Source organism: Leptodactylus fuscus, chromosome 3 (genome assembly GCF_031893055.1).
Source record: "Leptodactylus fuscus isolate aLepFus1 chromosome 3, aLepFus1.hap2, whole genome shotgun sequence".
Classification (NCBI taxonomy): domain Eukaryota; kingdom Metazoa; phylum Chordata; class Amphibia; order Anura; family Leptodactylidae; genus Leptodactylus; species Leptodactylus fuscus.
The window spans coordinates 15887807-15905925 of NC_134267.1; the positions used below are offsets into that span (position 1 = coordinate 15887807).

The following is an 18119-nucleotide window of genomic DNA, read 5'->3' on the forward strand; positions in this document are numbered from 1 at the left end:
CTTCTGCATCTCACATTAATGTCTGTTTTTCTTATCCTATGATGGACGGGAGCAACAGACATTTATAATGGTAGTGTGAACATACCCTTAAAGTGGGTATTCCCATTGGTACATCATTATACGCTATGATCAGTAGGAGTCTGACAGCTGGAACTCCCACCCAACATGAGATTGAACTTTGCATTTTGGATTCACTGGGGTCTTCTGTGCAAAAAGCATGAAAAAGTCACCATTTTTGTCCCGAGTGTCTGTTTTCTGCACAAAAATTGCAACTTCTTCTAGACAGACCACAGTAGGGAAAACTGGAGTGACTGATACCAGGTTGTGACTGAGAGATTTCATTTCTGGACCTCCAGTGATACTCCTGAATTATTAAGAGGTTGGAGCCCCGTACTAATTCTGGCACATCCCAATCCACCGCAGTTAAGTGGACATTGTGTAGAGGTAGACCGTGAAGGGACCCGATTGCTCAGTCAGGTGACTCCTTTTGCAGCTCCTAGAGATATGTTATCACTTTATGAGATAGGAATACCCCTTTAATACTATAGGCTTACATGCAGATCGGGGCTGAATAATAGCACGGCCAAAAGGTCCTATACTGTTTGCAGTACATTTTCAGCCTGTTGTAAACGTCCTGTCCGTCTTATCCCCAGTTTGTGTCATGGTATTGGCAGTGGTATGACTTGGGCACACTTTAGCACTGTTATTTGGGCACTGTAGGGTGCTGTTATTAGACCACTGTATGACTGTATTATAGCGTCATTGCTTTCTATCTCACTCCTTCAGACAAACACACACATGTTTTGCCTAGAGGCCTCAACAGATTTGTATTGGATGACCTTTGCCAAATGACAGACTCAACTCTGCCGCATCTGTGTGTTCTCGATGAACTGAAGTGTAGACATTTTTTGCTAAATGGCAGGCCGGAGTGTAAATGGCCACATAATCCTTATTCCTTCACTCTGGAGCTTTGCACTTTATTGTCATTTGTTTTCGGAGGCCTAATCCCTGCGACCTGCGCTGCCAATTAGCTGTAAGCGTGCCTTGATGTTAAATATTTAGATATAATAGCCATCTACAAGAAGTCTCCTGGTGGTAAGAACACTTGTTAAACTGCGTCTCCTCAGCTATTGGCTCCATGCATAAAATGCTGGCCAGAGTTTGCTGTCAAACACCCGCAGTGCAGAATAAGCCAGTGGACAGAATTGTACTTTACGTCAGTATATAAAGTTTAGGTTAGGGCCGCATTTTAGACAGTAGACTATATCTAGCGTAAGGCTCACGTCCATAACATTTAAATGTTGTCACAGCAACCCGACGGCTCGCCATTCTTTAGGATTCTCCAAATGCAAATTTGGGAAAAGATGCAACGTTATGTGTCCCCATCTGGACAAGAGCCATGACTGATAACTGCATGCAAGAGCATTGTATGACACTCCTGATATCATGATAATCTTCCACCTCTTATATTTATCTTATATATGCCCAGTAGAATATAGTACAGCTTTTGCTGTATCCTGAGTGAAAGAAACAGGCTTGACATTGACTATCCCCTGCTTCTCAGACCATGTAGGCATGACTATAGAGCCTCAACAGAGTGACATGTACAGACCAGTGTTTTGAGCACCAGGAGGCGCTATTACTAATGTATGATATTTTTGCAAGGAAGTTTTTTGTTTTTTTTTGTATTACCAATACTTTACAAAATCACTCCAAAATGCATGACTGAGGCACTGTCTGCCTATACTAACACCATGGGAGACAGATTTGCATATTCTTCCCATGATCCAAAATGTATATTAAGCTTACGTATTGACATTGATGGCACAGACCCTTTTCACTTTGCACAATTGGACCAATATACCATGCCTTGTACGCCAGTTTTCTGATGTTCCAGTCATGACAAAACAAAAGTCACAATTTTTGGCACAGCCTCTTTTTACACCACTTCCTTACTGGAATTATTTTGCTACAATTTATGAAACTTTTTGTAAGAAAATCTCATTTAATCAATGTGTTGTACATGGGGTTGAGCGATCAGCATCGGGAAAGATCGGATCCTGATCAGCGATCGAGCAAATTTCACGATCGGCTGGAAAATGATTGGAAATCGGATTTTAAAATCGATCCTGAAACCTCAAGATCGGCTCAACCCTAGTTGTACATCAGTCTGACGTTAGGTTCACTCTTGCTTATGTCTTTACATTCTTCTGGTCTTTCGAAGGACCAAAAGAATGAAAGAATGGACAACATTGAATTTTTCTACGACGGGCAGGAACAGAGCCAGAGGGACTTATTGACTGTTTTTACTGAAAAAAGTCAGGTTTGCAGAACTTTTTAGTCTAACGATTTCTGACAGCAACTGCGACAGAGACCAATGCAGATGTAATCCCAGCCTGACATGTTAACCAAGCTTTTTTTTAAAAAAAAAAGTGGAGTCAGCAGCATAAAAATACAAAATGACACAAAAATCTTGCACAATTAAACCTAAAATGACTCAAAAAACCCAGTTTTTGCAGTTTTTTTTTTAACACCAGAATTCTGCAGTGCTAAATTTCCACCCATTGTCTAAAGATGCCTCTAGCACATTAGTTCAGTCCAGTATTGTATTATCCTGGCAATATGTCCTCTATACATGTCAGATGACCTCCCGCAGCCATCTTGGCATTACACACTGTGTGAGAAATCTTATCAAGATCTCCGGTCTTCACCAGCTTAGCTTTCTTCCCTATTCTTTTTCCAAAGATGACCATTTGTCATTAAAGTCCTTCTATAAATAGCCGCCTTTAAATGCAGATGACAATAGATGTCTGCCATAATTAGAAGGTGCAGGTGCCTGGTAAGCCCTCTTCTCGCTACGAAGGACTGTCTCACTCCCCTTTGAAGAATCAGGGGGCTAGAAACTGAAAACTTTATTAATACCATTGTCTCCTTGTATCAGCAGGTTCCGGAGAGATTCCTGGAAGTGGCGCAGATCACATTACGAGAGTTTTTCAATGCCATTATAGCCGGCAAAGACGTTGATCCTTCCTGGAAGAAGGCCATATACAAGGTTATCTGCAAGTTGGACAGCGAAGTCCCTGAAATCTTTCGTTCCCCAAACTGCCTACAAGAACTTCTTCACGAGTGATGATTCCACTGCTGGTTCTGAATGTACAAAACTGACTTTTTTTTTTGTCGCCTGCCCCCCTTCCTCTACCCCTTCCTCCGCATCCCCCCTCAAGTTTGTGTGTGTGAGTGTGATTGCAACTGTACATCGGTGTGTACTTGACATACACATGCATAGAAATTCTGTAATGTATTTTATTTATATACCCCCCCCCTTTTGACGATAACATGTGAGTAGCTACAATCGCTCCTCCTTCACTAAATGTTTATTGAGCTCCCTGTAATTATTACCGAGCACAATAAGGACGACGAGTCTGACGTGTATATAGTATATTAGGGCATTTAAGAGAAGTCGATGTACTTACTGTTACTTTTTGTTATTCTGTGGATTTATAATCTGCTTTTTTTTTCATTGTTTATTTCCTAAAATCCACTAGTTAGTAAATTGTATTTATATCTAAGATCATGTTAAACTGTACGACCTGTCTGCGCATTAGTGGAGGGAGCCATCTTGGATGCTGAGACGAGTTGAGTCCTCTGCCTAAGACGTGGCTGCATCTACCGTGCACAGATGATGCGCTTACACTTTAACCCATTATAAACATTGCCGAATAATTTTCCCACAGCCGACAAAACGGCAGGACTTCGGTTCTATCTGTCTCATCTCACGTGGGATTATTACTCAGGCGATGTCGAAGTAGATTTCAAAGAAATAACATATGGCACATATAAGAATGGTTACTGTTCTTCTGATACTTGAGCTAATATGTTGGCAGGCAAGCTGCCATCCTGTATACTGGAAGGTTGGAGCCTCCATTGTGTATAAAAAAGGGGGCTACGACCGGTTTAGGCTAGCAGGGAATTCACCTTATGGCACAAATGTCCATGTTTCAGCACAATGCAGGACGCTCGGCGTTCTTAATTTGATTTTAGTGTATTTAGTTTGCAGGTTATATACTTGTGATATGAAGTAAGTTCTAGCTACTGGTTATGTGATGGAGCATCAAGGGTGTATGTATCATACGGGCAGCTGTTGTGGAGGGGGCGCCCTGCTTAGGTTGACCTCATCCCTAAGGGTGGAGTGAATCTACACAGAAGTGCCCCATTCCAAGGGCCATGATAGGGACCCCATTATTTTTTTGTTCCTACTAGGCCCCTGTGTCCTCTATATACATCCCTGAAATGCTCTCATTACGTCTCTCTCAAATAGGAATATTTAGTGCCCATTCAGCTGTGTCTTTTTGCATCAACTCCTCTCATATAATGGTTGTGCAAATGGCCGCTCAAGCACGGAAATGACTACTGCACAAAAATTAAGCAAGCACCCTTTCAGGGCCATGGAAAGTCAGAACACTGTGAACTATGTGAAACTGTGGTCATCACTGGAAACGAAAAAAAAATAGATGCTGCTATTCCCTATAGGATTGGTGGGGGGGGGGGCTTAAAAAATCTCAAGTCACAAGGACTTGTACCTGAATTGTAAACTGATTTTTTTTTTATGGACATGAAGTAAAAATCTGCAAGTTCTTTAATAGGTTTATTGAAAGTGATCTTTAGTCATTTGCTAAGCTGTAGACATAAGGGGCAGGTTTCTGCAGAATCGGCTGCCTTTTGTGTTTTTGTCTGTTGGGTTTATTTTTTGTTGTTTTCCTTCAGATCTGTTTAACTAAGGTAGATACGTCAGCCACTGTTCAGATATTGGACGTGACTGTTGTCATGATGGTTGTGTAGATTTCTATAGACCTTGCTGAGTGGAGCCCTCCACACTTGGGACCTACTTTGTGAACTATCGGCATGTTTATATTGATCTTTTAATAGGCCCTTTGTTATGGCTTTTTTGGTGCTAGCCTGACGGCAAGATCCTTCTATGATCAGACAAGTGGGAGAGGGCTCAGTCTCAGATCATACTACAATCTACACCCCATTTAATGGGAACCTGTCGAGTTGAACATGCAAAGCGATAAGCAGGTAGCATACTAATAGCGCAAGAGAAGCTGAGCACTACAATCTATAGGCTTGTTGGAAAACATTTAGTCATTTTTTAATTTTAGGAGCCATGTGGGCAGTCCTACCTCCGTGACTGACAGCTTTACCTGTAGGAAGACCGCCCACTGGACTCCTAAGCACAGAACAAGAAGCGATCTCAATAAAAAATAAATGAGACATTATAAACTTTATATCGTGCTCTTTAACATGCTGCACGTTCCATATGACACGTTCCCCAGCAGCGACAGGTTTTGTAACCTGTAACACAGAGGTCACTAATAATTTTCCATCATAGATGGCAACTAAAATTTCAAATTCTTATTTTAGATTTAGAAGTGTTTGTACCAGGATGATAAGACAGTTTGGGGGTCAGTTCATTTATTATAGATTGTAAAGACGAGAATCTATTGTATTATAAAACCGAATATCTGTCCGGGGAAAGTTTTTGGATGGAAAAACGAAATTGAAGGAAACATGAACCTATATTGGTTTAGTCAGTACGTGTCAAGCTGCTTATCTGCTTAGAACTGTAGAAGATGTCCTTGCACAAGACTGTTCTCCAGGGGCCCTGTTTTCGGCACTTATTAGGTCACGTCCTTAAACACTTTGGACTTTAGTGTAATAATTAACCTATTCAGCAAGGCCTGCGCTCGCTCGAGTATCCCACCGCAGATCACAAAGGCTAAATACACCGAGGTGTTGCGAACACTTCCTTCTCGATGGCACTTGATATATCATTTTTTATATTGTACATGTTTAATAAATATATTGGTTTGACGTTAATTTTAATAAAAGTTACTTGTAATGTAAAAATCCAAAACATCCATAGAGGACATGCTTGGGTTACCTTCATTTATTAGAACAAAAATCTCTTTGGCCACGATGCGAAATCTGTAAGGTTACGCTCACATCTGCGCTGGAGTCTCCAACAAAGTGTCCGATGAGAATTGGTAGAGGAAAAAGTCATCCATGCGGGATTTTTTCCTCCACCATTCTGGACCCCATTATAGTCAACGGGGTGCGGCGGGCCCTGTGTGTAACTGTAGTTTTATTGGCCCACCTATCCATTTTTCAGGTCCCCTGATGGACCCAAACAATGGAGAGTCAGCGCTAGTGTAATCCTAGTGTCACAGGCCCCTCAACCGTGTATAGTAGTGGACCCCTCTTATGTGGCAGAGGGACTTCTTGAGCCCAACCTTTTACTGTCAGTTTGTTTGGATAAATGGGTGACCTCTCTGGCGTAAGCTGGGTATACACATTTGGTTGATGTTGCCCCGAACTCAAGTATTTTGGAAGAACCAGCCAACCGCCTCACATGTATGGGGTTTTCCCGATTCTCCTCTGTCAGGGATCAGGCTGTTGGATTCTAACATGCCTGATCTCTTCTCCCAATTCAGATCACATTGCCTGCATGTGTAGGGGGTCTAAGCTGTATGGCCATCATTACTTAATGTGACCCCAAACCTGACCTTGAGAGGTTTACATAGAGAGGCCATAGATTGTCTACATGAAATGACCCATTTTCTCTTAGTTTTCTTTGAAGAACCCAAACTTGATTCCTAATTTTTGATATACATTTTTTTGCAAAAATTCTCATATAATGAAAAGGACTGAAACCAAACAGTAGGTTGTAGGATAGCGGTCAATTTTTGATGTTTTGGAACTTCAGCACTTTAACATTATTGTCTCTCTCGTCCTGGGAGACTAACCTCCAGATTGTTAGTAGTCGGCCATACTGGGAGTTTTAGTCCTCCAAGACCATGGGTGGCGAATGGTATTGATGACAATGTAGTCTGACGGCTGACTGGAATCGCTATAACATTATGTCTCGGTCACATCACTAGGGAAAATGACAGGTTAATGTCCCCTGCAGGGCCACAATAGGTTGTCTATGAATGAAAAGACCGACATTCTCATAACCTCATCGGTCCACCCACAAAATAGCCGCTTGTACGTTGCTGACGGATATTTCACGTAATCTTTTCAATTTTCCCATCTTGACTTTGAAGTGTGAAAATATATCCGTTTATTACAATGCGAACCTGATATCTGCAATTTCATTTCATTTACAGCAAATTCTGCTGAGAGATTGAAATGCATCAAAGTAATTATTGTCAGCACAAAAAGAAAAAAAATCAGCTGACTTCAGATCCAGGAGGACGGTGCTATGATGCCCTGTCATTATTATGTACAAGCACCCGCAGTGTTAATGGAGTAAGCACAAAAAATCCACGGCACAGACAGCGGTGCAGGGAGCCTTGTTCATGTGTCCGCCGTCCTGTTTGTGTGGTTTTAGCCAAGTTTTCTTTGCATTGTTTTGGGTCGGTACCTGAGGCCCGTTGAGATCAGCTGCCCTGATGATAACTGAAAAGCACAAAGGGTGCAAGCCGCAAGGTGCTAAACCTCTCCATGTCTAAGGCCTCATGCACATGACCTAGGGCTTCTGTCCTGGTCCAATCTGATATTAGGACCAGCTGTATAATATCGGATGGGAATAACAGAGCCTTGCTCGGATGGCGCACTCAGTCGTGTGCATGGGGCTTCATGTATCCCCAACCTGGCAATTCCCAGCATGCCCTGACACTAGACTGTGAAATTTGTACTGCATTTGCTTGCTATGGGTAATAGGATAACTTAGATCAGAGGGGTAACTTGAAGCTGCTGAATCCCAATGTAAATTGTTCATAGTACTGCTAATAGGACATGGGGGAGTTTTTGGGCCCCCTTTGGTTCCGCTAACAGATTTATGACCACAGCTTAGGTTTCTAGTTAAAGGGGTTTTCCAGGTTTAATTAACGATGAGTTCACCTTACAATAGGCCATCAATTGAAGACCAACAGGGGCCCCCATGGATCAGCTCTCCCTGATCATTGCTTCCGCTTCACAGTCCATGTGACATCGAGGTCATCGATCACATGGCCTGGTTTCAGCACAGTCCCATTCAAGTGAATGGGCTGAGCCGCAATACCCAACACAGCCACTATACGGTATTCTGTGAAGAGGTTACAACACTGCGGTCTCTGCAAACAGCTGATCTTCAAGTGATGGCTGATACTAAGGATTGGTTGTCCATTAATAAGTAATAGCACTGCTTTAAAGGGAATGTATCACCTAGATTTTTTTTTACCTATTAAAACCATATATTGGCAACATATTTTATCCTTTTTTTACCCCATTTTCGTTTTCCTATTTTAGATTTTGTTATTCTGTTTTTTGGACATGATTAGGAATGCAACCATCTAGTCGTACAGCAGCCACATGGACACAGCAAACTGTAGACTGAGATGACACATGGACGTTAATGGGAAAGTGTTGTAGCCTGTGCATTAAGGTGGGGGGGGGACTGTGTCTAACACCTATAGTCTACGGTGAATCCTGTGTTATCTAATACTGTATATATATATATACAGTAGGTAATGAGATAACATCTAAGAGGTGATCTCTACAGAACAGGAAGTCTCATTATAGTACAAGGCCCAGTGGCCAGAGGGAAAACTGTAACATTTCAGGTTTTTTCAAAATATAGATAACATGGGGGAAAAAGACCCAAAAATTATGTTTAACATAAAAACATGATCATGTTCTGGCAATACATTCCCTGTAAAGCCAATGCTTCTCATCTGAAGATTTTCCCGCGGTGCTCATCTTGCAGCCTAAGAATAGATTAATATTTGAAGGCTGATGTGTCATAAATCTCTCTTGCGATAAGTTAGGCCTTTCAGTAACTAAGGTGATTTACAGCTGAATTATGGCTGTTTTGCCTGTGTGTGTACTTATCAGGCGGTGAATGGATATGAGATATTAAGACGCTTGGGCACAGGGGTTAAATGTGGAGATAAAACGCCGTTCTCAAGGTCAGTCGTAGACCGCTGTCGGTCGCTGCACATGATTCCGGTCCTGACATCGTACATGGTCACATTGATACATTCTCTATTAGTAATTATATAGTGATGTGCCTATAAAACTTGAACGCACCAGCAAATATAGATTTTATTGAACACCCAGGTCCCCACTCACTGACTAATCTTGTGCCTTGCACAGTTTATCAATGGCCTCCAAGCTGTGGCTTCTCCAGATGTGGCCAAACTACAGTTCACGTCATACTGGGATATGTAGTTTAGCCTCAGCTGGATAACCATAGCTTGGAGACCATTGGCTTAGTATCGTCATTTGGATAGAGACGGAGCCCTTTCCAGCTGCTAAGAAGGCTCTGATCCCAGTGCACAACTGGGAGAGCATTCAGGGACTTCTAGTCCCCGCAGTAAGATTTGGAGGTTGCCATAGCCTGCTAAACATGTCCATTTCCAACAGCTGCAATAAGCACTATACATTTTGTCTTTTTATTACCTATGCATATTTTATGTGTTGTACAAAGGGGATGGGGAGGGGTTGTAAACTTTTTTGAAAAAACACTGTTTTAGGGGGAAAAAATACATTTTGTTGCCCTTTTAGCAACTATAGAATCAGAATTTTTTAGTGAGTACTAGCTTAAGAAAAGCAATAGTTGACGCAACGTGCGATGAGATTCGTCATTGTTCTTCAGAATTTTATAGGGTTCATAATTGTTAGTTTTTCGATCATGGGAAAGGTCATCTGTGTATTGCAACACAACAGAAGAGACACAACACGTGACTGTGTCTCTTCACGAAGACATCAAATCGTACGGGACGACATCGACATGAGGTTTCCATGAGTTCAGTATTGACCACCATATCTGGTTAAGGCCAAGGCCCCACATTGCTGAAACGTAGCTTGTTTCATTGCAGATTTAGCTGTGTTTTTGAGCCAAACCTAGGAAATGCTAGAAAAGGAATAAGAAACATATAGGAAGCTCTTATACTTCCACTCCTGGCTTTGGCTCAAAAAACCACAGCAAAAACTGCAACAGAAAAAGCTGCATTTCCGCAATGTGGGGCCTCAGCCTAAGGATAGTATGGAAATATTTTATAGCCCTTAAATGGGTTGTCTGATGGATGACATTTACTTAGCAAAGGCTCAAAACGCTGCAAAAAAATTTTTTAAAAAATCACAATGATCATAGAGATCAGTGGGGGACCCAAGATGGTGTAGCAGGTGAAGCCTTTCCCATATAATTTTGCACTTTGGAAAATCTCTTTTTGATATAAGCATTCACTGATGTCAAGTTGAAATGATTATTGGAATCTGCCAGCAATTGTTCAATTTCTCTGCAGCACCCCCGCAGGGCAAATGAAGCATTGCAGGATGTCCATTGCAATCAGTAAGCTGTCAATGTAATGCATGGGACTGGTGGCCATGGATTGTGTAAGACACTCTCTGTATCCAGTCTCTAATTGGGCTTCATCCTAATAAATAAATAAGCCTTATTGTTTATAGATCTTTTTGTCCTAGTCTTAACCCCTTAGTCACATTTATTACGTCTATTCTTATAGGACTTCAAATACCCTACGGTATATACCGCTCTTATCAATCCGAAATTTATAATTCCTAATATTTCCCAATCTCATAAATTAGAGATTTTAACACATTTTCCCCAAAGTTTGTGCCTCTGAATATTATGGTTTGTGTAATATTTTGCCGGGGTGCATACTGTATAGTTTAGATTTTTTGGGGGGGGCAAGGGAGGGGGTAGCTTTTATAAGACCTTGTATATATTTAAGGAACTAGTTAAAAAAAAAAAAAGGAATAAAAAAATGAAACATTCAATTTCTATAGAAAAAGGCTTTGTTGAAAAAAAAAAAAGAAAACCTTTTAAAAGCGGCGCTATCTTTCAGTATGCAGAAAGGAAGGTGTATATATAAGAAAATACGAAGGTGTTTTATACGTATATAGGACAGAGAACGACTCAATGCCTACGCAGGGCCGGTTTTTTGGGCCATCGTGACAATGATGACGCTCAATAAACACATAGAAGTAGTCACTTCTTTATATAAAAAAAAAAATAAGGAAGGGAAAAAAAAAAGGATTTTCACCAGCAACACTGTAAAATAAAAAAAATCGGGACAGCATTATGTATGAAAAGTCCGGGAAATAAAATCTATTTGCTAAATGTATAATATATGTCATGACAGTATATAAAATTCATTGTGTATCTATTGCTCTATTTTATTTCTGCTCCTCGCTGTGGATTTTGGATCTCAAGATGATGTAGGAATTTTTTTTTCTAATTTTTTTTTTTTTTTTTGCTAAAAAAAAAAAGAAACTGCATTATGTGAATAAATTGGTTTTATTGCACTTAGCACAATCTCTTTTATATATAGAAACTCTGCCTATATCGGGGGGTGTAAAAAATAGAATTTTTTTTCCAATTTAACCCTTCATACTAAAGTAGTAAAAAAAAATTTGGGGGGAGGCCTATAAGGTCATTTCATCTAAGTCCCTTGTATCTCAGCCAAAATAATAATTTAAAAAAAAAATCTAATAATTGTTTATAAGTACTGTGTATTTTACACCGATTCTTGATATCAATGGCTTGCTGTTGCTGTTTTGATAATTAAAAGTTAAAAAAAAATTAATGACTGACATTACTCAGATAAGTGAAAGGTTATTACATAATGAAAAAAAAAATATCTGAGTCTTTACGTGTGTGTAAATAATGATAAAATTGTGATGAAACACTGCCTTTATATTATTTAGCAATATGTTGTATATAGCATTATTATGCTCTTTTTTGTAATGAAGATCGTATAATTTTAAGATAGCGGGAAAAAAAAAATTTAGATTTTTTTTTTTTCTTTTTTTGTTCTTTTCTAGTTAGAGGCAATTTTTTGTGGATTTTTTTTTTGTCAAACGTTCTGAAAACTTTGCATAATTTATTGGTTTAATTTATCCTAATTTATTTTGATGAAGGTGTACATTTTTTGTATTGCCAAGGATGTACTGTAATGATATTACAAAAAAAATAAAATAAAATGCCCATTCCATTTCAAGGAGGAAAATACGTGAAAAAAATAAAAAAAAAATAAAAAAAAAAATAAAATAAAAAATAACATGTCGTGGTAGACGGTTGATTTCCAAGCGTCATGCTTGGCAGCTATGAAATCGATGAAATAAAATGCAGATGAGGATGTTGATAGGATGGTGGTGATGGTGCGGGTGGGAGGGGGCAGGGTATTTTATTGAGTGTGTTTTAAGCTTTTTGTATACTCTCCAGACTTTAACCTTATCGCTTTGTACCACTTAAAAAATTCAGTAGTTCAATTGCCTTGTGTGCCTTCCATCTTCTCTGAACTGAATGTATGTGCAGTATATATGCAAGCTTGTGCAAAATAAAATATAAATTACAAGCTCATTGCAGTTCTTTAAATTTATTTCTAAATTTTATGCACTTTTTCGCGTCTATAATGGACTGGGACATGCCGGGATTAATGGACTGTACAGGTGGTCTGGTGAAGTGGAAGCTGTTTACTAGCTGTTATAAAGACACTTATAAAAATATGGCAGCCGCTTTACTGTTCTATGTCCTCGTGTCTTTAACAGATGGAAAGACAAATATACAGGACTGAATGCTTCTGGCTTTCTTCTGCAGTCCAGGGCTGAAGGATCAAACAAGTAGGCAGTACATACGGCCCAGCATTCACAGGTGCCTATTGACTCTGCTTTTTTAGAAACAGCGCCACTCCTGTCTATGGTTTGTGTCTGGTACTGCTTTTCAACTTTAGTGGATGTGACTAAGCAGTGAACGTCACTAAACTGCAATACCTGAAGAAGCTCATGGGCGAGAGTGGGGCGGTCTCTGAATACAGGTTAGACCCTTTTGTCGAAATTCATATGAATATTTAAGCACCAGACTGGTTGCTGTGTTTATGTAGCCATAGTGCCCCAGACTTTAAAAAATATAAAAAAAATTTGGGGCAACATGGTGGCTCAGTGGTTAGCACTGCAGCCTTACAGTACTGGAGTCCTGGGTTCAAGTCCTGCCAGGAACAACTGCAAGGAGTTTCTATGTTCTCTCCGTGTTTGTGTGGATTTCTTCCCATTTTACAGACATACTGATAGAAAAAAAGACGTACATTGTGATCCCTATATGGGGCTCACAATCTACATAAAAATAAAAAAAAACATTGACTCCTAACTGAAAAATGTAGGAACAAAACCCAATGGTATGATATTACCTAGTGGTCCTCCACAAAGAATAATGCTGCCCATGCTTTTCCAAGTGGCGTCCCCACACAATATAATGTTCTGCCCAATGATCCACACATATAATCTAGTGCTCTCCTCAGTGCATCCATACAGTATAATGCTCCCTCCAAAAAGAAAATACAATCACTGCAGGTCTGGTATGCAAAGAACCTTTACGGTTGTCATTGGTTATAAATAAAGGTATGTATCAGGCAAGGGCACTACATGTATGAGAAGATAACCCGACCACGATAAGGACATTATGGCTAATTATCAGGAGGACACTACATGTATGAGAAGATAACCCGACCACGATAAGGACATTTTGGCTAATTATCAGGAGGACACTACATGTATGAGAAGATAACCCGGCCACAATAACGGCATCATAGCTGGTTATCAAGAGGACACTACATGTATGAGAAAATAACCTGACCACAATACGGACATCATGGCTGGTTATCAGTACACTACATGTATGAGAAGATAACCTGACCACAATAAGGACATCATGGCTGGCTATCAGGAGGACACTACATGCATGAGAAGATAACCCGACCACAATAAGGACATCATGGCTGGTTATCAGGAGGGGACATTACATGTATGAGAAGATAACCTGACCACAATAAGGACATCATGGCTGGTTATCAGGAGGACACTACATGTATGAGAAGATAACCCGACCACAATAAGGACATCATGGCTGGTTATCAGGAGGACACTACATGTATGAGAAGATAACCTGACCACAATAAGGGCATCATGGCTGGTTATCAGGACACTACATTGTATGAGAAGATAACCTGACCACAATAAGGACATCATGGCTGGCTATCAGGAGGACACTGCATGTATGAGAAGAAAACCCGACCACGATAAGGACATTATGGCTAATTATCAGGAGGACACTACATGTATGAGAAGATAACCTGACCACAATAAGGACATCATGGCTGGTTATCAGGAGGACACTGCATGTATGAGAAGATAACCTAACCACGATAAGGACATTATGGCTAATTATCAGGAGGACACTGCATGTATGAGAAGATAACCCGACCACGATAAGGACATTATGGCTAATTATCAGGAGGACACTACATGTATGAGAAGATAACCCGACCACAATAAGGACATTATGGCTAATTATCAGGAGGACACTACATGTATGAGAAGATAACCCGACCACAATAAGGACAACATGGCTGGTTATCAGGAGGACACTACATGTATGAGAAGATAACCCGACCACAATAAGGACATCATGGCTGGTTACCAGGAGGACAATACATGTATGAGAAGATAACCTGACCACAATAAGGACATCATGGCTGGTTATCAGGAGGACACTACATGTATGAGAAGATAACCCGACCACAATAAGGACATCATGGCAGTGTTCCTCCGGAAACATCACCATGCTTGATCAAGGAGTTGTGTCAGGTATTGCAGCTCAGCTCCCTTACAATAAATGAGACACAAGTGCAATACTATCCCTCTTCTGTAGGCAAGTGTGGTTCTGTTTTTGGATAAAGATCATACACAATGTACAGCAGTGGTGCCGGCACTATCAACAGTGAGAGAGTGGCCATAGTTAACCCTTTATGGAGTCTGTAGCCAGGCACAGTTTGGTGCCCTCTTGCTGTTCACTAGCTTTGGTCCTGAAAGCCCTCTATTAGGCACACATCTTTATGAACAACATGTTTTTTAAGGGAAAAAGTAGTAAATGTATTGCTTTAAAAGATTACTGAATAGGATTTAGGAAAAGATGTGATAGGAGGGGGACCGATCCCTGGATAGGCCATAAATATGTATTGTTGGAATGACCCTTTAAGTAATTCTGCTGCATCTAAATGTGCATTTTCACATTTTCTCAGTTAATATTTCTAACCCAATGAATAAAAACACATTTGAGATGCATCAAGCTCTAGGAACGAGCCACTTTATAACCATAGCAACTTGTAGGCTTAAAAGGTCTCTTCCTTTACCAAAGCATTAACCCTTCAAGGATATGGCTATAGACTTTGGGCCTTAGGCACGCAACAATTTTTAAATTTTTCGGCTTGTTTCATCTCTGCATTCTAAAAGCCATAACACTTTCAGTCAGTATAGCTCGGACCGGTTCACAAGGGGAGTAAGGGCTAGTTCACATGGGATGTTGGTAATGAATGGGCCTAGTCCGGAGGGTGCTGTTGCGAGGCTGAATCAGCCGCGGCATCCACCTGAAGAAAGGGCAGCTCGCTTCTTTTTTCCTTGAGCGATTTGTTCCCGCTCACGGAAAAAGGAAATGACCGGCTCCCATTGATTTCAATGGGAGGTGGCAGGATTTTTTTTTTTTTTTTTTATGTAGATTGTGAGCCCCATATGGAGCTCACAATGTACATTTTTTTCCCTATCAGTATGTCTTTGGAATATGGGATGGAAATCCATGCAAACACAAGGAGAACATACAAACTCCTTGCAGATGTTTTTCCGCCCTTGGTGGGATTTGAACACCAGGACTCCAGTGCTGCAAGGTTGCAGTGCTAACCACTGAGCCACCGTGTGGCCCCCTGGGTGGCAGGATTTTGATGCAGACTCCGTGTCAAAATCCTGACCATTTTGCCCTAAGTGAGTCTCCCAAAGGACCCGTAATCACACAAGACTGGTATACAGCACAGAATACATACTGCACTACATACCGATAGTCTGCATACAAATACAAAAGGCTTTATTGGCCCAACCGAAAACACACAATTGGCATTGCCAAAGCAAAGAGTGGTTGGGGTGGGGATAGCCGTGGAGTGGGTGTTTTGGGAGAGTGGTCTTTGGGGTCTCTTTGGTATGGGCGGGCGTAGGCTGGGTGGGTGATTAGGTGGTGATAAAGGGGTTTAATAGTCTTTTCGGGTCTCATCTTCATCTCAGTTGGTGGCAGGCGGACACATATTGGGCGGCGATCTCCACAGTGGACTCCTCTTCTCCCATTAGGTTGTAGAGTTTATTCTTCTCGTCTGCAGATGTGAAGTCTGGGATGTGAGAAGAGTCTCTGGAAGTAGATGGCCCTCGTTGCTGAGTATTTGGTGCAGTTTAGCAGGAAATGGTCCTCGTCTTCTAGGACCCCAAGGTCACAGTGTTGGCATACATACATACACATTTGTACAAAATTGTTGGTACCCCTCATATAATAAAAGAAAAACCCACAATGGTCACAGAAATGACTTGAATCCGACAAAAGTAATAAATAAAAATTCTATGAAAATTAACATATGAAAGTCAGACATTGCTTTTCGCTTCAATAGAATTTTTTAAAAATAAAACTCATGAAACAGGCCTGGACAAAAATGAAGGAGCCCCTGAAAATAATGTGACCAAAGGGACATGTTAAATCAAGGTGAGTCCACTCATTAGCATCACAGGGGTCTACAATATTGTCATCAGTCAGTGGCCTGTATATAGGGCTACAGATACCCACTGTGCGGTTTGGTGACATGGTGTGGAGCACACTCAACGTGGACCAGAGGAAGCCAAGGAAAGAGTTGTCTCAGGATATTAGAAAGAAAATTATAGACAAGTGTGTTAAAGGTAAAGGTTATAAGACCATCTCCAAGCAGCTTGATGTTCCTGTGACTACAGTTGCACATATTATTCAGAAATTTAAGATCCATGGGACTGTAGCCAACCTCCCTGGATGTGGCAACAGGAGGAAAATTGATGACAAATCAAAGAGACGGATAAGACGAATGGTAAGAGCCCAGAAAAACTTCTAAAGGGATTAAAGGTGAACTTCAAGCTCAAGGAACAACAGTGTCAGATCGCACCATCCGTCATTGTTTGGGCCAAAGTGGACTTCATGGGTTACAACTAGGGTTGAACCGATCTTGAGATTTCAAGATCGATTTTAAAATCCAATTTCCGATCATTTTCCAGCCGATCTCGATCGCGAAATTTGCTCGATTGCTGATCGGAATCCGATCTTTTCCAATCCCAATTCTCAACCCTAGTCAATGCTTCTCTATGGCAAAAAGTCACTTTTAGGGTTGAGCCGATCTTGAGATAACCTCCAATCTCGATCCCGCTGGAAAGGATCAGGTTGGAATTCCGATCACGATCGTGAAATTTACTCGTTCGCCGATAGGAATCCGATCTTTTCCGGTCCCGATCGCTCAACCCTAGTTACAACCAAGGAGGACACCATTGTTGAAAACAAATCATAATAAAAGCCAGTCCGGAATTTGCCAAACTACATGTTGACCAGCCACAAAGCTTCTTGGAGAAAGTCCTATGGACAGATTAGGCAAAAATCAAATTTTTTGGCAAGGCCCATCAGCTCTATGTTCACATATGGAAAAATGAAGCCTATCTTAAAAAGAACACTATCCCTACTGTGACACATGGAGGAGGCTCTGTTATGTTCTGGGGCTGCTTTGCTGCATCTGGCACAGGATGTCTTGAATCTGTGCAGGGTACAATGAAATCTCAACACTATCAAGGGATTCTAGAGAGAAATGTGCTGCCCAGTCTCAGAAAGCTTGGTCTCAGTCACAGGTCATGGGTCTTGCAACAAGATAATGACCCAAAACACACAACTAAATACACCCAAGAATGGCTAAGAGGAAACCATTGGGCTATTCTGAAGTAGCCTTCTATGAGCTCTGACCTAAATCCTATTGAAAACCTTTGGAAAGAGCTGAAACATGGTGTCTGGAAAAGGCCAAACCCGAGACAACTGGAGCAGTTTGCTCATGAGGAGGGGCCAAAATACCTGCTGAGAGGTGCAGAAGTCTCATTGACAATTACAGGAATCGTTTGAAGCCTGTTTTAGGAAGCTACCAAGAGGACCACAGGCCAAAAATGATCTAAGGTAAGGGCCACTTAGAAGGCCCTAAATACTGAAAAAAATGTGTCAGTTCAGTTTTAGGAATTTGCAAATAGAGGCTAGT

At 40.9% G+C, this 18119-nt stretch overlaps 1 protein-coding gene across 4 annotated transcripts in view; it reads left to right on the forward strand.

The window, feature by feature from the left end:
• The window catches only part of PROX1 (prospero homeobox 1), a 66236-nt gene extending 61693 nt beyond the window's left edge, over positions 1–4543 (forward strand). For all 4 annotated transcript variants that reach the window (XM_075267122.1, XM_075267120.1, XM_075267119.1 and 1 more), the window contains exon 5: positions 2945–4543. In XM_075267122.1, the coding sequence (XP_075123223.1) occupies positions 2945–3130 (186 nt within the window). In that variant the 3' untranslated portion in view covers positions 3131–4543. The remainder of the gene's footprint in view (positions 1–2944) is intronic.
• Positions 4544–18119: the final 13576 nt, after the last annotated feature.